Source organism: Microtus pennsylvanicus, chromosome 7 (genome assembly GCF_037038515.1).
Source record: "Microtus pennsylvanicus isolate mMicPen1 chromosome 7, mMicPen1.hap1, whole genome shotgun sequence".
Classification (NCBI taxonomy): Eukaryota; Metazoa; Chordata; class Mammalia; order Rodentia; family Cricetidae; genus Microtus; species Microtus pennsylvanicus.
Genome location: NC_134585.1, coordinates 7,418,379 through 7,444,071, shown reverse-complemented (window position 1 = coordinate 7,444,071; position 25,693 = coordinate 7,418,379). Strand labels below are relative to the sequence as shown.

Sequence of the window (25,693 nt, the reverse complement as noted above, 5' to 3'; positions counted from 1 at the left end):
GGATCAATAAATGAGTAGATAGGCAGAAAAGTAAAGAGGTAGTGGGTGGATGGGTAGATTGATCAATAGGTACTTAGGTCAATGAATTGATTGAAAAGTGTGTGAGTAGATGAATCAATGGATTGGATAGGGTAGAAGGCGAGTAGGTGGATTGAAAGGATGGATGGAAGGAAGGAAGGAAGGATGGATGGATGGATGGAAGGAAGGAAGGAAGGATGGATGGAAGGAAGGATGGATGGATGGATTGATGGATGAAAGGATGGATGGAAGGATGGATGGATGGATGGAAGGATGGAAGGAAGGAAGGATGGATGGAAGGAAGGAAGGAAGGATGGATGGATGGATGGATGGAAGGATGGATGGATGGAATGATGGATGGATGGAAGGAAGGAAGGATGGATGGATGGAAGGAAGGAAGGATGGATGGATGGAAGGAAGGAAGGATGGATGGATGGATGGATGGATGGAAGGAAGGAAGGAAGGAAGGATGGAAGGAAGGAAGGAAGGATGGATGGATGGAAGGAAGGATGGATGGATGGATGAAAGGATGGATGGAAGGATGGAAGGAAGGATGGAAGGATGGATGGATGGATGGATGGATGGATGAAAGGATGGATGGAAGGAAGGAAGGAAGGATGGATGGAAGGATGGAAGGATGGATGGATGGAGGATGGAAGGATGGATGGATGCAAGGATGGAAGGATGAATGGATGGAAGGATGGAAGGATGAATGGATGGAAGGATGGATGGATGGGATAGAATGAATGGCTGAGGATATGGTGGTTGAGGATATGGGTGGATATGTGAAAAAGTGGATGGACAGACAGATTGGTAGTTGGGTGGGTGGGTGAACAATATCAGGGACAACTTTCAATATATCACGTCTCTCTGATCGCTTGCTATTGGCCCCATTTTCTATTGATCTAAATATCCCCTCCCCAACACAATTGTGTACTCTGTGAAGGTTGGGTACTTCTGCCCTTCTTACCCTCTTGTCTGAAGAACTGAGCTCAGGGTCTGGTGTACTGTGACTGTTCAGGCAGCGCTCACCAAAGAAAGCAGAATACACCGAGGAGTGAGAGTGAGGAGGAGGAGGCCGAGTTTCCCTTTTAATGGGAAGCACAGACAGCAGGCCATGGCCTGCTGACAGAGACCACAGGAAAACTGAAGGTGGAATGTGAAAGAGAATTTAAACTCCAAAGAGCAGCCAGGTCCTGGGCTCGATAACTGGGTTTTCTCAGATCCTGACGTTTTCTCAAGAACAGCCAGTGCAAGGCGATGAGATGAAATCCAAACCAATGGCTGAGACTTGGGGAGCCCCAGCAACTCCCTGGAGTGTCTGGTACAGAACCATCTGGCCCTGGGGGGTACTGAGGGAGACTATCACAGCAATTACACAACATGGGAAGCAACACAGCCAGCCACACTTCAGTGCAGGAGAAATTTATTGCTCGAAATCAGCTAGCCACACAGATTCCTGGTCATCATTCTTAATCCCAGAATATGCAATAAATCAGAAAATCCATTCCCCTAAATACTCTGTGTGACAACCACACTCGACAGAATTAAGCATATCAATTAAAGGCTAAGACCCCATTGTAATGCTAACCTCACTATTGTCTTAGGTGTTAACTAACCAATTCTGGTGTTTCAAATCAATCAAGCAGAGGGCCTGTTCATATGGTGCATACCTCCCCATCCCTTCCCTGTTTTCTTGTGGTGTGCTGGGTAAATTGTCCCTTCCCTGTCACGGCATTCCATGATAAATGGCCATGGATGTGAGTGGTGTCTACATATCACATGATTATCACTCAGAAAGCTTCCCATATTCGTCTAGGACGTCTTGGGTCACTGCCTAAGTGAAAGGCGTGTGCCGAGAAGGAGAGGATAGAGTGTTTGCATAGGGACAATGACAGTGGAGAATTTACCAGATGGATCCATTCACGAAGGAGCATCACAGGCACTGTCAAATGTCTGTGAAGATGTGACATGTCAGGTAATTGTTGGTGAGCAAGAGTCTTGTGGGCAGCTTGAATGGCAGCTTGGGTAATGGAGGGGCCGGGTTTGTGCTAGGTTTGAGGGTGAGGGCCACTCCAGCACCCTGTCACATATTCAGCAGACCTATCACCGGCCTGGTGGGTTCAGCTCTGCATCTTCAGCCTCTTGGGGGCAGACAGAGGTGGTTGTCATCATGGGGGCTCATCCCCAAGGGCTGACACAGCACTGCCCAGAGTGGAGCCCTGCCAACGCTTGATGAATTAATCACCGGACCTTATTTACAGTGTGCCCTGTGTGGGGAAGGAGGTCACAGGATCAGTCTACAGGAGGGAAAGGAGAAGTCCAGAGAGGGGCCCTCCATCCCTGGGCTCCACAGCCTTAGATCCACCAACCATATCAAAGCATTCTTTAAAAATGAATGGGATGTTTCAATAGGAAAGGATCTTGGCACCAAGAGCCTGAAGATGGGAGTTCAATCCTGGGACCCACAGGGTGGAAAAAGAAAACCAACTCCTGTAAGTTGTCCTCTGATCCCTGATCTTACACTCAGATAAATAAATTAATAAAAAAAATGAACTTGTCTGCTCCGGATATGGACAGATTTTTCTGGTCATCACTAAAGAGCACAGTGTGGTGACCTGTTGCATCTGCAGTGTGTGAGCTATCTTAGCTGATCAAGAAGCGGTTTGAAGCTATAGGAAGCTGTGTGGGGACTATGTGCAGTCACTGCTCTCTGGGGGGGTTCACTATACCCCCCCAAACAAACCAGGCTGACTGGCAGGTTGGGCAGCCTCACAGCGGAAGGCCTTTGAGTTTAATGCTGGCCGGAGCCTGTAGTGTCACAGTGGATCCAGCTGCACTCCTGGGACGTGAAGGACTGTCCCATGAACACATCCTTCATGGATGAGGCCAAGATTCAGGGTGGGTACCAGGATCACCGTACTGCCTCCGGCTTCCTGAGACCATGCTGTAAATGGCAGAGCTCTTTGCTGACCTGCAAATGTTCCCTCTCTGATTGATCTCAGCTGCTTTGGGGAGTGAGACGTGTAGGTTAGGGATCACGCAGCGTCTACCCCTCGCCCAGCCCGCTCTGCCATCTCCACAGGTGATGGACGCAGGGTGAAGCCTCAGACGTGCTCACGTGCTCACGCTTACCTGTCTCCCGATCAGCTGGGTCGCCTACTGAGCGAACACCTGGTAGCTGAAGTCATCGGTCTGGATTCTGAGACTGTATTTGCCCTTCATTCTCTGGTAACGCAACATCAGAAGGGTCGTAGCCCCTGCCACCACAGTAAATGCAGCTACCGCAATGATAATGATGTAACGGGTCCCCAGGCCTGGATTTGTACGTGCAGGTTCACCTGTGGGTGAAGATAGGCGCAGGGTAAGAGAGAGAGGAGCCCGTGTCGGGGGAAGCATGTGCCTATGGCTGGCACCTGGCCCAGCAACTGTGAAGCTGGTAGGAAGCAAAAGATGTGCTCAGATCGGCGGCTGGATTTGAGGTGTTCAATCACTACTTCCAAACACTGTGCTCTGAATTTGATCTGAGGCCCCTCAAGACAACACCCTGTGTGTAACTGTGCGTCAGCGAGGGAGGCAGGAGCCCTCATCCCAAGAGAGCAGCTCAGCCCACAAGTGTGCAAGGAGAAGCATCTGCCCACAGGTAGGGCTGTGAGGAGTCTCTGGGCCCCTCACAGCTGGAGAGCCAGCTATCTCCTCATGCGGAGACACAGCTGGGCCTGTATACCACCTATATCAGAGAGCAGCACCCACCCAAGGCCAGAGTAGCAGCCAAAAGTCCAGGAGAGTGTAGACCCCAAAGAATGTAGAAAAAAATCTCTAATGAGTGCTTGAATACCGTGTCCACAATAGCATTGCTTATAAGAGGTGAAATGGGGCCACAGCCCCAGCGTCTACCACCTTGTGAATGAATGGGCCAACTGTTACCAAGACACACAATGGAATTTTTTTGTTTGTTTGATTTTGGGTTTTTGCCTGTTTATTTGGTTTTTGAGGTACAGTCTCACACTGTAGCGTGTGGATTTCACTGAACCTGGAATTCACTATGTAACCTCAGTCTCAGCAATCCTCCTGCCTTAGCCTTCCATGAGATAGGACTATGGGTATGAGCCCCACTATGTCCAGCTTATACAAGGGAATCTTATCAAGCCACAGAAAGGAATAGAGCTCTGATGTCACATGCCATCTAGGAGATAGTATGTAAGGGATAGCACAGGACCGTGGTTAATGAGACCCATTCATCAGAACTCTCTAGAACAGGCAAACCAGAGACAGAGAAGACTGGGGGTTCTGGGGCCTCGGGAAGAGGCTGGAGAGGGGCGAGGAGTAGGCTGCTGAAGGGTCCAGACTTGTTTGGGGTGCACAGCACAGAGATGAAGGGGCCATTCCCTCCGATCGCTGTGCTGCATGCACTCCATTCTCTTTCATCGGGGCTGCCTGATACTGGGTGAACATCACCCCAGTCTTTAAATATCCATACTGTCAATCTGTCAGGGTTGGAAGAGATGGCTAGAAGGTAAGAATTCTTGCTGTGCAAGCATGAAGACCTAACCAAATTCCCAGAAGCCACATAGAGGCTACAGACCTGAAATCCTAGTCTTGTGGGCGCGGAAGCAGGAGGATGGCTGGGGTTGGCTGCCCTCATAGCTCTAGGATAAGTGGGCCACCTTGCCTCAAGAGACTAAGGTGGAAAGTGAAGGACCAGTGCCCTCCTCTGGAGTCACACACACATACACCCCTCACATTGTAGTGAAAAGATTCAAGTCACCAACCAGCCCCTGGCCCATAAGTGCTTTGTGGATGAGTGTGACACATTGTCAAGGACATCCAAGCAGAGATCATGAGTGTACCCCAGTCACGCTCATCCCCCATCCCCTCCTCCTCCAGCATTCCTGAAAGGTCTGGTTAGGAAAGAACCTGGGTCGTCTGCATGACTCAGATCCCATTTCCCTTCCCCACATGACTTCCAGGTCCCACAGTGAACACCGTGCTGTCTTCTAGGATGTAGCCTAAGGGATGCTGCAGTCAGCACAGTTGCCCTACAGTGGTCCTAGGTTTCCCGCTTGGCTACCTAGGCAAAAAGCTTCAACCAGACAACCTTGTTTGGGCATGCTGGGGTGAGGTACCATCCTCTAACTATAACTGTGAAACATCTCCAGGAATGTGGGTCCCCATGCCTGGTCAGGTATCTTCCCTGGGATACAGGAGAGCTGGCACCAGAATCCAGCCTCCAAGGGCCAGGAAGGGGCTCTTCCCAGCACAGCTGGGGAACCTGCATTGCAGATGCTGAAGCAGAGGCAGGAGATGCCCTGTTGGCACTGTGGGACAGACTGTGACAGTCCAGAATGTCAGCCCTTGAGAGCAAGGAGTCCTTGTCCTGATGCTGCCTGGCCAGGCTGGTTCTTATCACTAGTAGCCATGCCACTAACTCAGCATAGAGACCTGCAGGCCAGGCTGTTCCGTGACTGGGCCCACAGTAGGCTAAGTCTGCAACGGGGAGCAAACTCTCAGAAATGCTTATACAACAGTGTCCCCTGGCATGTGAGGCCCCAAACATCACAGTGTGACCTGTGCGGGTCTTGCAGTCAGACCCTGTCTGTCCATGGAGCAGGGAGAAGTGTTATAAGTGCAGAGAACACTGAGCAGATAAAAGACCTAACAGCAGAGTAGAAAATGAAGACTGACAGCAAGTCCCCAGCACACATGTGACCAACCCATACTGGCCTCCCACCCGGCATGTGTGTAGTTAGTTCTCAAACAATAGAAATAAATCCCTCCCACCTCACCCATGGGAGAGAAAGCAAGTGCGGAAGCAAGTCCTCCCAGCGCACATATGACCCACACAGAGTGGAAGCAAGTCCTCCCAGCACATATGACCCACACAGAGTGGAAGCAAGTCCTCCCAGCACATATGACCCACACAGAGCAGAAGCAAGCCCTCTTGATACTTGGAATCCCAGCTCAGACACTGCAGAAGTGCTCGGCAGCCTCGGTAATGCCCCTGGACATTTGCACATCCCGCAGTCATCCCACGCTACCCATGTCTTTGCTCAGCGATACAAACTAAGCAGGTTGAGTAGTTGACTAGAGAAGCCGTGGCCAAGGGAGAGTCCCAAGCAGGATTAAAGCAGACAACACATATTCAGGATAAAGGATGGCTGTGTTTCCCTACGATCGTCAACACGTGAAATGCGTGGAAGTTTGTCCTCTATGTCATGTGATCTAGTGTAAAAAGATACATTCAAGCCCAAATTCAAAACCTTCAGGACTCCTCTGGAAACAGGGCCATTGTAGGGGGACTAGTGATGAGGACACCCTGGAGGATCTGGGACCTCACACAGTAGAACTAGTATCTAGAACTGCAGTATGGCTGCAGTGAGAAGTAGCTGGGGAACCCCAAAATGGGCCACAGCACGTGAACCTGAAGAGGCTGGAAGGATGCTTGGCTGCAGGTCTCGGAGGAGTAGGAAACCCTGTCTCAGGCTGTTTCCGGCTCTCAGACTGTGAGAGGATACAACTCTGTGGCCATATGTCACCCAGTCCATGGTATTTTGTCACCATGGCTACTTATGCACACTTGGGCAGGAGAGGTGATGGTGGTGGTGGAGCCCTTTCCGCAGAGCTGGTCCCAACCCTTTGACAAAGACAAGCAGGAGGATTCTGAGCAGCCCAGCTCTGCCTCCGAGGCCCAGGTCCAGCCACGTGAACACATACATCCTCCCTGATCTCCAGGTGAGTTTCAGGCTTCCCTGAAGGGGAAGTGACGGTGGCAGTGGGGATAGAGACCAGAGCCGGTGGGAACGCATCAGCCTGCCTCTCCTTGTTTCTGGAGCTCCTTCAGTGCTTCTGCTAACACCACTCCTGCAGCAGAGCAGCTCTTACCAATTGCAGGTGCCATGTGTGGACAGTGGCTTCCATGCCCATTTGTCTGAGAACATTATGGAAATAAAAGCCACAAGACAGCAAAAAAGTGTGGTGAACAGGAGGATGGTTGAGCTTTGGAGACAGATCAGTCACACCCTTGTGGCAATGCTCTCTGCACTTGTCCAGTGTAGATCTCTGCTTCTTACAAAAGGCAACAACCAAGTCTTACCCAGAAGCGCTTGTAGGCCATGATCTGCCTGAAGTAGGAAATAATATCTTAATTTCACAGTGGGAAAACAAGAAATGAGAGGCATTGTGCCCAGCATCCCAAGAGTATTATCATCAGCCAGATTTTAAATTTAAGGAGCCTCACACATTAGGGACTCTCAAAGGACTTGTATTTCACATTAGATACAACTCTAGGAGGTAGGCAGAGCAATTTGCTATGACTACAATCTTACAAAAGAAAACCAGGGTCCCTGACATATAGTGGATGGAGGAAGAAAGAGAGGAATGTCTGTCTGTATACATGTATGGTGAACAGATGGTAGATAGATTGGTGAATAGATAACGGGTAGATGGATAAATAGATCGATGATAGATAACGGGTAGATGGATAGATGGATTGATGAATAGATAACGGGCAGATGGATTGATGACAGATAATGGGTAGATGGATAGATGGATGTGTGCATGGATGTATTAGTGAAAGTTAAATGCATGCATGAATGGCATCTAGATGGATACATTGATTAATGAGAAATGGATGATGGCTGGATGGATTGATGGAAGAATGATGATGAACGGAGGATGTGTGGATGGATAGATGTGATAGAGTCAACAGTATTATGAAGACCGCACAGCTCATGCATCAGCCTATGGTCAAACTCGGGTCCACTAACTCCAAGTCCAGTGTCTCTCCCATCCTATTGACATTTTCCCTGACATCTATGAACGAATGGAGAGGCTACATTTCTATTAATGAGAGCATGTGATCTAAATATGCTCTTTCGTTTTGGGGCCCCAGGTTGACCAGTTCTCTACAGCAATTTAAGAGGATAATGAGTGGAGAAGAGGCATTTGGTTCTAGAACCTCAGCCAGCAGTTGCCTGAGGACCCCCACCTAGGTCTCAGAACACAGGCCATTTGTGGAGACTCACCTGGGTCTCAGAACCTAGGTTAGCAACCATTTGTGAACACCCACCTAGATCTAAAACAGTCTGAGTTAGTGGGCTAGGGGTGTACCCTACAACTGTGCCCAAGGTTTTATTTCCCCAATGCTTAAATGAAAAACAGCAGTTGAGACACACCAGCCAGGACCCCCCTGCTGGTTCCCTTGCTCTCTTACCTGAAACCCAGCTCCCACCCTCAGCCTGAATCCCAGGAGCTGTTTTGCAGGGAAATACAGAAAGGCACAAGACCATCAATGTTAGGAGGAAAATTAACAAAAAGAAAACCAATCAGGATTAGGCTGAGCAAGGAGAAAAGCTTAAATATCTTTCTGGCATGAAGATGAGCTGCCCAAGGGGACAGGGAAGAAGGAAGTAGCCAGGGGTAGCACTGGATGTTCCTTGAGGAGTATCCCCTGGAGTTGTCAGTGCTTTCTTCCCCCCTCACTGGCCAGAGCTGACCTCCCCAGCTGCACTCAGTTGCCAAGGAGGGTGGAAGCTGTGATTTTACTCCAGGCAACGACATGCCAGCTAAAGTCTGAAAATTCTCTTACTATAGAAAAGAGACAGGATTGGAGGCATCTAGAAACTTCTGTCTTAGTACCCACAGCATGTAAATTCCATAGTTTTTCCAAATAATTAAATCATATGAGAGGAGAAACGTGTTTGGAAAATTTGATTCTGAAAATACATGGACATAATCATCTAGAGTGTCCTTTTGGTTCATCTTCTAAATTAAACAGCTTTTTCATGTGGTTTTACAATTACACATGTGTGCACACATGAGTATACGCATGCATGCATGCACACGCACGCACACATGCACATGCACGCACACTTGCTGTTGTCTATTTGCAGCTTGGGCTCTCCCTCTTTGTATCCACTGGACGTATTTACTCAGGGTCAAAGATCTCCTGTCCTCAGCTTCCTGGGACTTAGGTCACAGCACCCAACAAACTCAGTGCTCTGAGCCTCTGGAATCTGGGACTCTTCCTCACAGCACGGCCACAGAAGTAGATCCCATCTCTCAGGTGGCCAAGGGAACAAATCCTGTCCAATATGTGACGATCTTAACCCCACACAATCACGCAAGAGTCTTGAGGAGTATTTCAGCCACTGTTGTGAGTCCTGTAAAAAAATCTTTAAAGCCGCTTATTTCCGACAGGTCCTCTGCACACTAGGCAGCTGGGATCATTTCTTTGCCTTTGAAACCCAGAGCCGGAGGACTCACCTTCAGAGAGATGGAGCGGCCCCCAGGACATCTGGTGCTCGGCTTCACTGCTTCTCAGCAGCCGGAAGTCATTGCAGCTCTGTTTTTGACAAGAGAAAGTTCACTTGGTGCTTACAGGTCATGAACTCACTGTCTAGGGCATTCCTCATCTGACCCTGGCAATTTGGCTCTCTAGAGTTGGGTGTTGAGTCATTGGGCAAAAGCCGCTTTACATATCCTAGGTAATGGTCGAGTGAAGGAAGCCAAGAATGAAGCAGGAGCTGAACAGAGGCCATGAAGGAAAATTGCCCAGGCTTGCTCCCCACGACTTGCTCAGTCTGCTTTCTTATACAGACCACTGGCCCCAGGGAGCTGGGCCCTCCCACATCAATCATTAATCAAGCAAAAGCCCTACAGAGTTGCGTAGAAGCAGTCCGTTGGAGGCATTTTCCTCTTCTAGATGACTCTAGTCTTTGTCGGGTTGACAAAAACAAACTGGAGCATCACCCAAAGCATGAGAGGCATGGAATGGGGTACACAGAGAGGAAAGATGGAGAGACCATGAGTCTTTCATCCCTCCCTCGAACCGTGCCTCAACAAGACAACCCAGAGTTCCTTTCGTGTCTTCCAAGGGTTCAACCAGGCCTGCACTCCTCTGATACCTTTGCCCTTCACCTTCACCGTGTTGCTCGGCGGTTTGGTGCAATCTGTTCCCTGTATACCCAATATCCACTGTGGTTTTCCAAGAAAATGAGGGCGTCCTGACCCCAGCCTTCTAACTGTCTTAGTTAGGGTTTCTTGCTGTAATGAAATGCCATGACCAAAAGCAACTTGGGGAGGAAAGGGATGGTTTGGCTTACATGTCCAGAGTCACAGCTCACTGAGGAAAGCGAAAGCAGGAACTGAAACAAGGCAGGACCCTGGAGGCGGGAGCTGATGCAGACGCTGTGGAGGAGGGCTGCTTCCTGACTTGCTCCACATGGTTTGCTCACCCTGCTTATAGAACCCAGGACCACCAGACCAGGGATGGCACCACCCTCAATAGGCTGGGTCCTCTCCCGTCAATCACTAATTAAGAAAATGTCTTACAGGCCTGCCCACAGCCTGATCCCGTGGAGGCCCTATCTCAGCTGAGTTTCCCTGCTCTACTCCTCCTCCTAACTACTCTAGCTGCTGTCAAGTTTACACAAAACGCATCAGCTGACCTTGTCTGGGAAGATGATCAGGTTGAGGTGACCTCTAACCCTGAAGGTGAGACCTAAAATGAAAAGGATGTGGATGTACGGACGGACTTGAGGGGAAGAAATTCTGTGAGGGAATGGCCAGGCCACAAGAAGCTGGGCAACGCCACGGCAGAGTCTCCTGCATAGCTCGGGACCCAGCCTGCCAACACTGTGGGTTCCCGACTCACTCAGCAGTGTGTTTCTAGTATTTTAATGGCCCCGTCATACCTTGTCTGGCAGCCTTGGGAACTAATGGAAAGCCCACTATAAAGGAACTCAGAGTGGGGATGGGGATCAGGTTGGAAAGCCCCGAGATGCATCAGCCCCTGCAGAGAGAACATTGCTATAACCACTAGCCCTATGTCTGAGGACTGTATGAAGTCTATACTGGGGCATGCCCCTCAGTGAGTGTCAGGGGAAATCAACAGTGCCGGCAGGAAGACCGACTATGAGAAAGGGGAATGACTGAATTATTGGGCCCCGTGTCTCTTATCCACACCCTGCTAATGGCCAAAGGCTTGTCACTTGGAAAAATTCCAGAGTGTCTGCCACCCTCAGAGATGGGTACAGTAGCAAGCATGTCTCCCAAAGGAAGAACACATATCGTCTGGGTAAATGAGAATGCAAAGTATCCATAAGCTCCATGTAAATACTCTGCGCAAGGAAAGAAAAATCTACTAGAGTTGCTGATAGTTGGCGAGGTTCTATTCATATTGCTCATACGATATCAAAATAATATTTTACACCACAGCTGATTAGGGTAGAGCTGGGTGACGTGACTGGTTAGTTTTGTTGTCAACTTGACACACCTGGGAAGAGGGAATCCAACAAAATACTTGCCTTGATTGGATTGGCCTGTGGGCATGTGTGTGGGGACAGTTCCTTCATTGCTATTTGATGTAGGAAGACCCAGCCCACTGTGGGCGGTGCCACTCCTAGGTCTGAGCAAGCCAGGGGGAAGAAGCTAGTAAGGAGCATGCGCCATCATTATTGTTTCAAACTCCTGAGTTGGCTTCTCTTGATGATGGGTTATAACCTATAAGCTAAAATAAACCTTTTCCTCCCCAAGTTACTGTAGGTCGTGGGTCCCCCCCCACAAGGAGGAAGGAGCCAGCACTTACTATCCTGCATGAGTTCCTGGGGTTCTCCATACACACTCGCAGCTTGCAGTGCAGGAAGACGATAGAATTGTTAACGAAGGAGAAGATTCTCAGCTTGAACTGGGCCTTGCTGGAGTTGCCGTTCTGGATCACGCTGGTGTAGGTGTTGGGGACTGGGCAGCTGAGGGAGGGAGGGAACATGGCTCCTGAAGTCAACTGCTCCCCTGGCTGCTGCTCAGGCATGGCTCTTGTGAACCTCTGCCCCTCACAGGGTACCCTACAGCCTCCTGAAAGTCTCAGGTGCTGCTGCTCCATCTGGCCCCAAATCCAGACCACATCAGCATTTGCCTGGAAATTCCAAAGGGTTCAAAGTAGGCAACGGGGCTGGGCAAGGTGATGTGGCCTCTACCTGTTATTGATGAAGCCAAAGGTGACGGGGTCCCTGGCGTTGCTGGATGGGGTGGCCCAGCACTTGGTCAGCACCACCTTAAGGCTGCTCTTCTGCCTGTGGAGCCCCACTTCAATCTTGATCTCATCACTGGCAGACACACTGTAATTCTGAGGTATGGGAGAATCTCCAATGAATAGCTGCATCTCAGTGACGAAGTTCCCAGTGCCGTGGAGGTCTTCGATGATGGTGTAGACCCTGTGGGGGAGAGGCTAGCTGAGGCTTGCTTTCTGAAGTCCTTTCTTCTCGTTCCTCCCCACAAAAAGTGATTCTGGGGAGGCATGGAAACCAAGGAAGAAGCCTGGTGAGGGGAGGTGACGCATGCACAGCTGGCTGCAAGCAAGAAGCCGGACTCCTTTCTGTGTGGGCGGTTGCCCTGGAGAGAGGGCTATCATGCGGAGGCTGTGTTCTGAGGAGCTAGAGGCAACTCACTAGAAGCTGTTCTGCCTAGCTGATGGGAAAGCATTTGGTCCTCTCTAGTCAATCCTACAAAGGACTCGGGCAGAGATGGGGGCAAGATGGCAGTTGTGTAGGCAGACTCAAGAAAGCCCTCGGAGGAGAGACACCCTGAAGAGCCTTCAAGCAAAGGTCCCAGAGGGAGCCCAGGTTATATGGAGGCAAGGAAGCCTTCCACTCACCCCCACTGCGGGGTGTAGCCTGAGGAGGTCAGAAGGTCATTGCGGAAGGCGCAGTGGATGGGACTGAGGATCTGCAGGTGGTGAATGACACCCTCTGGGGACAGGTCGTTCTTCAGTGTGGTCGTCACCACTGTGCTGGTCATGTTCTGAGCATAAACAGAGGGGATGTTAGTGATCCCCTGGGTCTCCATGTGCCCCAGTTCCAACTGCAGATATATTCCAGGTACTGGAGGGTTATCCCTAGAAGTGTGATGGCCTTGACAAGTGTCCCCTGATGTCACCTGCTAGAGATTTTCATGTCGGGCATTGGTTCCTACCTCTAGCCCCCATCCTACTCACCCAGAGGAGGCCAGTCTTCCAGTTATGTTAATGCCGTCATAGATGTGCAGCTGTGTCCTTGCGTCAACCCGCGTCTTACCATGTCATACCATATCTAATCGGGGGTGTTCTCTTTTCTCCCAGCATTCCCCAAACCCAGCTGGACTGAACTGTCAGATGAGATCTTTGGCTCAGAAAACAGAGGTGACCTAAGCCTCTATCTGCTGGCTCCTGCGTCCTGTCCCTCTGAGAGACACTGACACACTGGGAACAGCCTTGAAGGAACACTTGGATCTTAGCAAATGAGTTCTCTCTCTCTCTCCCTTCCTCCCTCCCTCTTTCCTTCATTCTCTTCTTCAATTTCCCATCCCCCTCTTCCTTCCCCCTCCCCTTCTTTTTCTTCCCCCTCTTTCCCTCCCCTAGCTTTCTTCTCTCCCTCTCTCCCCCATTTTCTGTCCCCCCCATTCCATTTCTGGACACCATGACGTGTGCAGCTTTGCAGCATCATGCTCTCCTGCCCAGAGTAACGGAGCCAACCAACCATGGGCTGAAACCTCTGAGTGTGAGCCAAGTCCGCCTTTCCCTCCCTGAAGCTGACTTATCTCAGACACGTTGTTACAGTGGCAGAAATATGTCTAACACACATGCATACATATAATACATGTGCACACAGGTGTATTCAACACACACCTAAACATGCACATTCATGCACACACATGTTCCCACATGACTCCTTGACTTTCTCCCCTTTCCTACCTTCCCTTCCCATCCTGACTCCAGCCATCCCCAAGCCCTAAGCACCAGAAGAGGTCTGCAACGTGAAGCTTGCATCTCTTCAGGATTCCAGTGTACTGACTGTGACGGCGTGGGCCTGTCTGACTTCCTCTTCTGGGTTCTCTCAGAAGTCAGAGGTCCAGGAGCGAAGACCCTGGCTGCTGCCCTACCAGGTGCAAACCCTCCCCACCCTGACGTCCCTCCAGGTGACTCACGCTCTGCACGAGGGTCCCACACTGGCCCCAGCCAGCCACCAGGAAGACATGCGTGCTGTTGCTGTTGCTCACGTTGCAGGAGGGCTCCCCCAGGTACAGGGAGGCCTCGGGTATGGCTTCCTGCTGCAGGAAGCGTTTCTGGATGGTAATGACCACCGTCTCAATCTCGCAGGACACTGCAACCGCGTCAGTCAGGGTCAGCCGCAGGGGTGGGTTCTGGGGCACGGAGCTGGCATCTGGCACAGGGTCAACTCTGGTTCCTGCTGGGGTAGGGGGCCACTCTGGGCCTGGGGTCTGGATTGTGTTGCTAGAAGAGCCACCTGCAGGTTCCAAGGAGACAAAGGCTCAGGGTAAGTCTGTTTGGGGCTGGAGGGACAGGGCAGGCCTCTGAGGCCCTATATCGTACTCTAAAGCAGCCATACCCAGGAGGTGCCTGCTCCAGACACAGTGTCCCCACACTTTGCACAGATCGGACTACTGGGCTTCCATTGGTCCTCAAGTACCATGGATGTGCTAAGCATGAATGTGTGTTGAGCCCACAAGTATTATCCAGGAAATGGACAGCCGAAAGATCTATCGGACTATCCACGGGAACCGTATACGGACACCCCACCTGGATTAACCATTTCTGCAGAGCTACAAGTACATCTGTCCTTTGGAGAAGTCACTGTCAACTCTGTAGAACTCTTGTGAAATCACAGCATTTCTCCCTTCTATAGTATCCCAGCAGCTTATAAACCTGACTTTTTCTGTAGGGCAACTGGATAACTCCCCCACAGCCATAGTGTGAAAAGGATTCAGTCAAGTCCTTGCTCTCAGCCAAAATCTACATAGAAATAGTTCCCCACAAACTTTCTTTACTGCCAGTAGTCACTGAGAAGAAAGGAGCCTCATACAGGAGGTTATAATGTATCTGCCCTAACAGCAGCCTCAGGAAGGTGTGATCTACTGGTCTGGTCTGACTTAACAGGCTACTAATATTCTGTATATGCCATTTACCTTGGTTTCAACTAACACAGGATCATAGCTCAGGAAATTAACTGTTTATACAGGAAAAAGGCCTGAGTCGCTAAAACTGGCTTCAGAGAGAAAAATTCTCACCTGGGCCGCCTGCTGGAGTCACACTTGGAATTTTAAGTGCACAGGTTTGGCAGAGGAGAGAGAGGCGTTTTGGGTCAGGGAAAGAGGGAAAGTGTGTACCTAAGAAGCCTTGGAAGATCTTTTAGCTTCATGTTCTTCCAGTAACATATATCTATTCCACCAGATTTATAATCATTTAACGTGTTACAGATTGTTCTTCCAGCCATGGCAGCTCTCACCCCAGGAGGCCTATTGCCCTCTCCAGATAACAAACTGCTTCAGTAAGTGCCTCATGAGGCCGAGACAGCCTGCTTCTCCCGGTCTCCACAAAGGTTTCAGTTTATATAGGGGTGCAGACAAGTTAGCAATCCCATAGGCGGTAACAAAAGTATCAAGCATGCATTTTCACAGAGTCTCAAGAAACTGGTGGATCGGGCAAGTAGGCACTTTATATCTCAGAGAGGGCGTGGCTGTGAAGTTCCCCTGCGGTTGGGAACACAGTGCTGGTAGCTATACTAACCTATGGGTTTGATTTGCGTTAGCATCTGGCTGGTTGAGTTAAAATGATCTCTTCTGGAGATACTGCTTTTGACTCCAGCAGGTGGCCCAGGTGAGAATTTTTCTCTCTGAAGTTAGTTTTGGCGACTCAGGCCTTTTTCCTGTATAGACAGTTAATTTCCTGAGCTATGATCCTATGTTAGTTGAAACCAAGGTGAAGGGTAGATGCAGAGTATTAGTAGCCTGTTAAGTCAGGCAGGAGAGCAGTAGATCACACCTTCCTGAGGCTGCTGTTAGGGCAGATACATTATAACCTCCTGTATGAGGCTCCTTTCTTATCAGTGACTACTGTCAATAAAGAAAGTTTGTGGGGGACTATTTTTCTATAGATTTTGGCTGTGAGAACAAGGGCTTGACTGAATTCTTTCACCTCATGGCTTCACAATGTAGGGTGAGTTATCCAGTTGCCCTACAGAAAAAGTCAGGTTTATAAGCTGCTGGGATACTATAGAAGGGAGAAATGCCGTGATTTCACAAGATTTCTGCAGAGTTGACAGTGACTTCTCCAAAGGACAGATGTCCCCGTAGCTCTGCAGAAATGGGTTAGTCCAGGCGGGGTGTGCATACGCACTTCCTGTGGAGAGTCTAATAGATCTGCCGGCTGTCCACTTACTGCATAACACTTGTGGGCTCACCACAAATCAGCAAGGACCTGTCCCCAAGGTCCTGAGGTTTATCTCCAAACAGAGAGTCCTAAGTTGTCCTCTCAGGAGTCGGTGCCCCTTGCTCCAGCCTTGGCCTCCTTCCTGCCCCAAAGCTCACAGTTTTGCAATGTCGAGGGATCTCTGGAAAGATCTCCCGTGGAAACGTCACCCACATTCCTGGGCAGCACGCTTTTCTGTGTCACCCACTTCTGTAGGCTCCCAAGTTCCAGCCAGTCCCTATCGCATGACTGGACCCCACTACCAGGTGCTGACTCAGTTGGCCCTGATGACTGCTCCAACATGACTTGACCTCTTCTGTACTCTGTGTCCCCCAGGCTGAGCAGGTCCTCTGCCCCAGAGACTGTCATTCACACAGGTGGCTGTCTCCCTCCATGGGACATATATGAAAGAAGAGGGAGAGCCAGGCATACACACACACACACACGCACACATGAATTCACATATACACACATGCATGCACGCATGCACACACACACATACACGCACACATATAGAAACTTGTCCAGGTCATAAACATTGTGCTGACTTCATTTGCACAAAGGACCCCTTCTCTTAGAAATGAGAGCCCTTAGGAAAGAAGATGATGAGATAGCACTCCAGAAAAGGCTATAAAACTTACCATCACAGGATCTTCCAGAATATTCCACATGTGAGTCTCCCCCATCACAGCTACACGTGAAAGATCCGAAGGTGTTTCTGCACATCCCAGGCTCACAGTCATCCTCCCTCCTCTCACACTCATCGTAGTCTGAAAAGCATTGAGAGGAGAACAGGAGCCATGGCAGGCTGGAAGTGGCTCTGGGGTGGGCAGTGCCATCAGCTGCATGCATCAGCTGCATGCATCTGGGACGGTGCATATCAGGAGGCAGGGTGGAATTATATCAGGACAGTCCAGGAGACTCAGTGTGGGTGGGAACTGCCATGGAAGTGGGGAGCCAGGGCTATTCTGGAAGAATCCAGCCCTGAGACAGGAAAGGGGTTTCTGCAGAGCTGCACTCCCTCCAGCCCAGGAGACCAGAGCAGCAAAGCACTGAGCCCAGCGGCCTGCTACACCCCTCCTTCCGCACCTTCCATCTTTCTGCCCATTTGGTCCGTCCATCCTGCAGAAGGGTGATAGGAACCAAAACGCAGAGCAAAGAGCACAGACCGTGGGGCTGCAGAGTCGTGGGTTTCCTTCCGGTCTTTACCAAGAAGACTCCAGGGCCGAGGCTTGGCTCAGTGCATACACATGTCCACATATATACTCATACACATGTACATACACACATGTGCCTGCTCAACACAGACACAAGCCTGTGTGCATACTCACACATGACACCCTATTGTAACTTAGCATATGATTTTCCGGCATCTTCCTCCTCAGCAAACCCCATTCGTGGGTGACAACGGCCCATGGTGTGGACAGAACTGGGCGTTCTTCTTACCCCAGACTATCGGTTATTTCCAATTACTTTGCTTTTGAAGGCACTCTGATGACGGCTATCTTTGCGTTAGCTATGGTCTGAACTGAGGTCCCTTCTCCCAGGACAAAGTCCCAGAATCAACTGCCAAGTTAATGAGCAGGAGATGCTGTGGACAGTGAAACCATCACTGCCTTAGTTTCCCAAAGGGCGAGAAAATTCTACCCCACCAGCCTGCTCCGCAGACTCCACAGCCCCTGCCCACCCACCATGCTTTGTCAGGGTCAATGCTCATATCAGAGGGAATCTGGGAGCTGGCTTGTTTTGTAACTCAGTTTTATGTATAGTATTTTTTTTCCTTTTGTCCATTTCATGGTGATCATATGTCAGTGACCTATATACTCCTTTGCGGTTTTGTCTGCTTTCATCTTTGCACACTGACCTCTCGGGCTCGGTCTTCATCAGTTCTGTGTGAACTCGCTCTGTACTCAGGCTGCTAATAGTTGATGAGAAGTTTTCTCTCATCGTTTCTACAAGAGCAGCTTTGTTCTGCTCGACAGGAAGGTTGGTCTTTTTAGATCATTCACACCTCGCAGTCTTTCCCCCTGAAAACCTGACTTGGCTTAGGGAATCCTCCTCCCTCTCCAAATGAAAAAAAGACATTCAATTTTAAAGTCTTCTCTAAAATCAAAGCATAAAACCATCTAGGGCCAGGTGTGGTGGCGCACGCTTTTAATCCTAGCACTTTGAAGGCCGAGGCAGATGGATCTCTGTGAATGTGAGGCCAGCTTGGTCTACACAGTGAGTTCCAGGACAGCCAAGGCTGCACAGTGAGACTCTGACTAAATGAAATAAAGGGTCTGTTTATGGGCCATCTGGCATTTATCTTCACCTCCGAGGAGGGAAGAGTCCAAACGGCCTTCCTCCCCTCGCTTTCGTCACTGGTAATTTTGCTAAGCTCTCCATGGAAACTCACTGGACAGTCTAGCTGCTCAGAAGGACCCTCTTGTTCCCAGCCCACCAAAGCACAGTTGACAGGGGAGGGACGCCTCTGAGACTTAAAGGTTCAACCCTTTGATTTTTAACAATAATCTCGGTAGCAATAAGAAGACAGAAAAGTCCCCATTTACTTTGTGCATCAGCCAGGCCCTTGCAAGCTCCACGAGGAGGCCCAGAGCACATTTTCCTAACCCAGAGCCACAGCTGACTTCATGCTGCCTCTGCCTCCAGAACTGGGGCAGCACAGGGTCGAGCCCAGCCCCTGCGTACCTTGTATGAAAGTTCTGCCTTTGTCCACCTCCAGCACCGATGTGTTCTGCAGGGCCGTAAGGAAGGCGGCGGACACCTCCCGGACATCCAGGTCTGCCATTATTAGCAAATTAAACTCCATCACGACACTGCCGTTTGTGATGTTGATGATGTCCACTCGGATCCTGCCTGCATCCATGTGCTGACACAGAGAGGCTGGTAAGGAGTCCCGCACCTTAGAGAAACAGGCTATGTGAGAAGAGCTGCCTACTGAGGTCACAGACCGTTTGTGCTGGTGCTCTGCCTGGCTATAGGAGAGGCTTATGATAAGGAGGTCCAGGCCTCAGATCAGTTCTTGGTCTCTTTAAGCCCAGAACAAATGCCTGCAGGTATTGACGATGCCCTGAGGATCTCTCTCCCCCTACATGGAGCAGATAGCTGCAGAGAGCTGTCTTTGGGTGGAATAGGGGCAATGCTAGCAGGACCCCACCCTCACAGGCCTGTAACACAAAAGTTCCCAGTGGCAGTTAACAGTTGGCTGCTCTTAGCTCAGGGGTAGGGGCAGTGGGGGCTGGGTGAGTAGTCCTGAGGAAGGCCACCTACTCCGTTCGTCTTTCTAGAACGTTTCTTTGCCTCGAATGCTTCAGAACATCTCCCTCTCTTATTCCTCTCCACCTGTTACAGGCCACTTCTGAATATCTCCAGCAGCCCTAACAGGACACCCAGTTCCTGCCTCCGAAGGGCTTGCTTTTGTCCTCTGTCCTTTAGAGTAGGGTCACGTGTCATAGACCACGTTGTTCTAATCCAGCCCAAAATAGTAAAACACACGTGGCCTTATCATGAGCCTCAACGGTTCACGTGATTCAAATTATCCCTGGAAAGGACATAGCCAGGGACTGTCAGAGGAACCCATGAGGGAAGGGTGGTACCCCAAGGCATGAGCTCCTGGCCTCACTTTCCCTCCTCAAAGTCACCCAAGGCAGAGGGTTCCATCATCCCACATTATAAGCTGCCAACCCCAGCCCAGCTGTCTTTGGGGGGCTTAGTCAGCAGCTGTACTTCTCTTACAGTTCCTGCTCCTCACCCCACCCCACCCCGATATGCAGAGCCGCGGCAGCACTGGGTTAAAGTGGTCTCCAGGTGAAGCTCCAGCCCCTGCTGGGAAGCAATGAGCCATTAGCTCTCCACCTCCAGAGCTGGTCTTGGCATCCCACCCATGTATATGGCTGCACAATTATTTTCTGTCTGGAGACACGAGACAAATAAAGCAACTTACGCCCCCCCCCCCAAAAAAAATGGGCCAAAGAGGAAATGGTTTTCAAAGGAAAGACCTATCTAGAAACTTGTATTGGAACTGCCGTAGTTGGCCGCCAGAGTGGGGAAGGGGGCTCAGCATCTGTCGCTTGATGTTACATTAAAGCCATGATTTGCTAAAGAGGAGTGTTGCGCCTCCTAAGCCACCCCACCAGAGACTCTTGGGTCCAGGCACTGAGAGAGTTGGAAATTCCAGAATATGGAAGGCAGGGCTTCAGATCCTGTGGAACTAGATTGGAACAGCTCTGGAGGTTGCATGGTCAACCAGAGTAGCACCCATTGGCTTTTGGACATACCAGCAAGTTATCACAACCACCACTAGGTGGCACTGTCCAACACACCCTTAAAACATAACTCTCTGACTATGGAAAAGCTAAAAGAAGGTTGAGATTCCGCCAGGTAAATGAGATCGCTAGATCATGGTAATTACATCCTTTAGAGAGTGATGTAATCTAGCGCTGGGGCCGTAGCGCAGTGGGTGGAGTGTCGCCTGCATATGTGAAGCCCTGGGCTCCATCCCCAATACCACATAAACCAGGCCTGGGGGGCACAGCCATCAAAGAGATAGGGTGCAAATGCACAGGCCAACATGGATGAACCTGGAGCACATTAACCAAGTGACAGAAACAACAAGTTACTTAATTTTGCCCACGTTCATGAGCATCCAGTTGGCAGGTCCAAAGAAGGAAAGTAGCAGCCCAGGGGCTGGGGGAGGGGCAGAGGGAGAATAAATTGGAATGAGTACAGAGTCTCCACACTAAGGGTAATGAAACATTCTGGAATTGGATGGTGGTGGAAGCTGCAGATTTTTTTTTTTTTTTGCAAACAAATCACTGGGTTTTACACTTAAACTTTTCATGGTGTTTTAAAAGGAGTTAAATTTTTAAATAGTCATTTGTGTGTGTGTGTGTGTGTGTGTGTGTGTGTGTGTGTGTGTGTGTGTGTGCGTGTGTGTGTGTGTTCAGTACACACATATTACAGGGGACTAAACCTATGGCTGGTGCATTCTAAGTAAACATTGCAATACACTCTAGCTTTCTACTTTCTAAATTTTGAAGCAGGGTCTCACTAAGTCATCCAGGCTGGCCTTAAGCTCCCTCTGTAGCCCATACAGGCTTTGAACTTGCAACCCACCCTGCCTCAACTTCCTGAGTTGCCAGGATTACAGTCCTGCACCACCAAAGCCCTGTTTAAACACTTTGATAAATAGAGAGATTTCTGCTCTGCAGGGAGCAACAAGCAAGGTGCCTGAGGAAAGATATGGCTTCTGCCTTCAGGCCTCTGTCATACAGTTCAGGACTCAAACCTGCTGGAGTCTGGCTCAGCTTCCTCCAGAAGCAGGGAGTTGACAAGACCCATGAGTCTTATTCCTAGTTGGAAGCATCTAGCATCTCGCTCCCACCCTGACTCCTTCCTTTTGCCCCCGGGAAGCAGGACTGACCGTCCCAACTCACCGTCCTGAAGAATAGCTGTACCAAGTCTTGGTGCTCCCTGCTGCTGGCATTTCGGAAGGATTCTGAATACCGGATGTTTGCTATCCGGACTTCACCGGCAAGTTTCCGGGCCACTGCAGGATGTAGCATGCATTAGGTCACAGAGTGTCATTTCAGCATCCCTGACTGCATGAGTAGCAAGGCTGACCTGGCCCCAAAGAAGGGATAGCGACTGCTGACCACAGACACAGCCCACCAGGCTCCGAAGGATGTGAGACAGCGAGCAGAGGGCCTTCCTCGAGGCTTCCCTGCATGTCATGCAGCTGGCTAGCAAACCAGGACAGTTGAGAGGGAGCAGGCACCAAGAGGCAATCGGACTCACGGTGTAAACCTGGACATCACAGCCTCCGCTCAGAGCCCATGCTTCATGGGGGCCTTGTTTAGGCAGTGCCTTTCCCACCCCCAGACTTGCGTCTCTGTGGTCTAACTTTGGCCCAGCCTGTTCTCTGTGAGTCTCTGCTCTCTGGAGCGTCTAGGAGCATATAGAACATGAGCATAGTCTGGAATGTTCCCCAGTCAAGTCCTGGCTTCTGACACAGCCCCTTCCTGAATGTCTTTGGCATGCCTGCTTTGTGTAAGGGGCCTGGGGCATCAGATGAAAGTGACTTCAAGGCCACCTCCCAAGAGAATCTCACTCAGTCCTAAGACAAATGGTAAAGCCAGCCCACCATGCATTCCTGATGAGCCTCAAACCTCGTGTCCCTGGAGGACATTGCTGTCATTGTACCCAAAGGCCAGAACCATGCCCAGTGGTGCATGCAACCTGATGTAAGAGGCACAGAGGCATGACAGAACATGCAGACACAGGACTTGTCTGAAGGTGCAGGGCACACATCCATGCACAGTCCCTCCCTTCCAAAGTGAGGGAGACCTTCGGGGGTCTCCTGGCTTGGCTCAGACTCAGGGGTTTCCCTGCTGGCCCATCCAAACATGAGCTGTTCTTACTGCGCCCCAATAGGACATCTTAGGCATCACCCAAGGAATGTACCCCCAACCTGAGAGACACAGCCCCCAGTGTGCGGGAAGCTCCCCTAGATGTGACGTCTCCTTACAGAATCACACACATAGAAAGCCAAGTGCTGGGAAAACATGTCAGAAGTAATGAGGAGAAGTGGGGGGTTTTATCTGACTGTGTAAGTGTGGGGAGGACTGTCTCCCATGTAATGGGTCTCTGTATTATTATTCGATTCTGCCACCATCGCTCACAAGGTGAGCCAGGTGCTTCTGTGCTGAGAAGGGGATGGACACCCAGCAGCCCACAGGCAGGCCTTCCTTTGTTCAGTCTTTCATGCTTGTCTGTTTGGTCTCTTACCTGTCCGCACTCTCAGCTGTCTTCTGGCACCTTCGTTCCCACACGCCTTAGCCACAATCTCTACCAGGTGCAAGGCTCCAGGCTCCAGCCCTGACAAGGTCACGTTATTGTCCTGGGTCTCCATAGTCATGGCGGGTCCCCGAGGAGAGACCAAAGTGAGATAGAAGGTAGGGGAGAAGCTGATGTCTGCTGACCACTCCAGGGAGAAGCCGGTACTGGTCATGTTGGAGACGGTGACCTTTCCAATGGGTCTAGGAGCTGGGAAGTGGGACATACATGCTGACGTGAAAACTGATCCGAATACATTGAGAGACAGAAAAAGAGTTTCCTAGAGTCTAATACTTATCAATGGAGAGGAGGTGACACCTGCCAATGGTGTAGAATTGTCATGAGCACCCACAGAGACCGTGACCCTTGTGTGAAGGACCCTATAGGGATCTTAGTTTGGCTTTTTAGCAGAAGTCACGTGTCTTAGACAACAGAAAGTGGTTCCTGGGATATTTTGTTCCAGAGGAGATGGTTCAGACTCAGCCCCGGGGGCCTAGGCAGCCTCAAACCACTCCTCCTCTGTTGGTTCTGGGTGTTTCCTCCACAAGGTGGTCCACCCTAACTCTATGCTGGTGTCCCAGGGGCAATCGTTGGCATTGCTGGCTCAAGAGTCCCTCTGACATGGAAGTCCATGTCTCCTGTGAGACAATCCTGCACACATGTAGGTGGGCACAGAGGAAACAAGGGAGGAGTTCACCCCTGTTCCACAGTGGCACCAGCTCTGCAAGCTGACAAAACAGAGCTGTCCCCACTAGGTCTCTATGAGCCCCAGCCCGTTTGCCTGTTGGAAGGGTCACTCATTCCTGGGTGTCCCCACGACTTGATGACAAGCTAAACCCTTTGTGTATGCCATGGATCAGCTGAGGGTTGCAGTAGAGCCGTGAGGTACAGAGAGCCCGAGTGGGGGTATAGAAGGCTGGAAGGACAGACTTCCAGGGTGCATGACCACTGGAGACCCATTGTGACTGGGGTGAGGCAGAACCGAGGTTCAACAGGGTCAGTATAGAAAGTTAGGGTTTGGGAAGCTGAGACACATCAGCAAGGGCTGAGGGTGCTGTGCTGCTGGGGATTATGGGCCTGTTGGGGTATCCACACTGCAGGGGATTGCCCAGTGCTAGATGGGCTACATACTCCCTAGAGTATCCCCCTTCCAAGCCATCTTCTGCCCCAGCTGTGAAAAGCCACGGGTTCTTAGAAAGTAAGAAGGAGAAGGTGAGGGACAGAAAGGGAGCTTTTCTCTCTCTAACAAGACCAGACACCTGCCGCAGAGGGCCACACTGCTCTATGCCTGGGTCCACGTGTGTTCAAGATGAGAAACAACACTCTACATTGCTGCCACGCCTGACACCAGGGCTCACACAGGCTGAGGTTTCCACTAGGGCCCCTGCCCCCTGATGACTCACCACAGGCAGGGGACTCTGAAGCCACAGGGGTTGAAGCCGATGGCAGGCCTGGGAAGAGGGAAGGGCGAAGGTCTTCATTCTGCAGTCTTGTGGAGTTGGAAGGGGGTGCCTCCCAAGTGGGACTGGGGTGCCAGGCAACATAGCCCGTGGGTGAAGCAGTCACAAGGGGAGGGTCTACAGTGAGGTTTGCCTGTGGCCCTCCCGTGGCATGCGGTGGGACAACTGTGGTCTTTAGAGGGGAACCGTGGGTTGGCTCTGGAGTCCTGGGAAAGGAGCTTGACATGCTGCTGGAACTTCCGGGGCTCGTTCCGGGGCTCGTTCTGGCACTCATTCCGGGGCTCGTTCCGGGGCTCGTTTCGGGGCTCGTTCCCAGGCTCGGGGCCGTGCTGGGCAGCTCTGCATCTGGCCCTGTGCTATTCGTCTCCTGCCTGGCTGTGCTGCTACTGCCTCTCTTAGATGGAGGCCCTGGGGTCCAGGCTTGACTTCTTGTTGGGGTGCTCTTTGGGTGCCTGGGACTGGGTGAAAAGGTGAGGGTGTCTGGGCCAAGGCTTGTTGTTTCCACAGTGACAGCTGGGGCTGAGACTTTTGTTGTTACAGACTGTCCACCTCCTGTGGGGGTCACCGTGTCACCTGCAGAATACATCCATGGTCAGATTCCAGAAACAGCTAGCAAGACCATCAGAGTCTTCCCGCAGCAAGAGCTTTCCCTAGAGAAGGGTGTTGCCTGGCAAAAGATGACCCCCTACCCCTGGGAGCCTGGAGACATGACTTAGTGAAGAACACTTCCTCCTCTCCCAGGCGACACAAGTTCAGTTCCCAGATTCAATAGGCGGCTCACAATGCCCTCTAACGCTCCGGCTCTAGGGAATCTGACGCCCTCTTTTGGCCTTGCAGGCAATTGCAGTAGTGCACACCCACCTACATACACAAGCATGCAGATGCATAATTAAAAGTAAACCTGAAAGGGGTGGGAGCAGTCATAGTAATATGTACTTGAAATCCCAGCTCTGGGGAAGCAGAGGCAGGAGGATACCTGGGCTCAGTAACCAGCCAGTCTAACCTTATCTGGGAGTTTCAGATCCCGGTGAGACCTTGTTGTGGTGCACACACCTCTAATCCTAGCACAAGCTGTCTGGCTCCGTAGGAGTGACAACCAGCTTGACATGTGGCCTCCACGAGCACATGTGCTTACTTG

The 25,693-nt window shown here is 50.7% G+C and overlaps 1 protein-coding gene across 1 annotated transcript in view; it reads right to left on the bottom strand.

Moving 5' to 3' along the window:
* Positions 1-1,482: 1,482 nt before the first annotated feature.
* Positions 1,483-25,693, bottom strand: part of Umodl1 (uromodulin like 1) — a 43,522-nt gene continuing 19,311 nt past the window's right edge. Inside the window, exons 7-19 of the mRNA XM_075978797.1 lie at positions 24,881-25,128; positions 24,499-24,727; positions 23,048-23,305; positions 21,697-21,809; positions 18,950-19,163; positions 16,900-17,028; positions 13,978-14,213; positions 12,671-12,816; positions 11,994-12,230; positions 11,606-11,765; positions 9,283-9,361; positions 3,154-3,359; positions 1,483-2,288 (exon numbers count right to left, since the gene is read on the bottom strand). Of these exons, the coding sequence (XP_075834912.1) occupies positions 3,178-3,359; positions 9,283-9,361; positions 11,606-11,765; positions 11,994-12,230; positions 12,671-12,816; positions 13,978-14,213; positions 16,900-17,028; positions 18,950-19,163; positions 21,697-21,809; positions 23,048-23,305; positions 24,499-24,727; positions 24,881-25,128 (2,231 nt within the window). The 3' untranslated portion in view covers positions 1,483-2,288; positions 3,154-3,177. The remainder of the gene's footprint in view (positions 2,289-3,153; positions 3,360-9,282; positions 9,362-11,605; positions 11,766-11,993; positions 12,231-12,670; positions 12,817-13,977; positions 14,214-16,899; positions 17,029-18,949; positions 19,164-21,696; positions 21,810-23,047; positions 23,306-24,498; positions 24,728-24,880; positions 25,129-25,693) is intronic.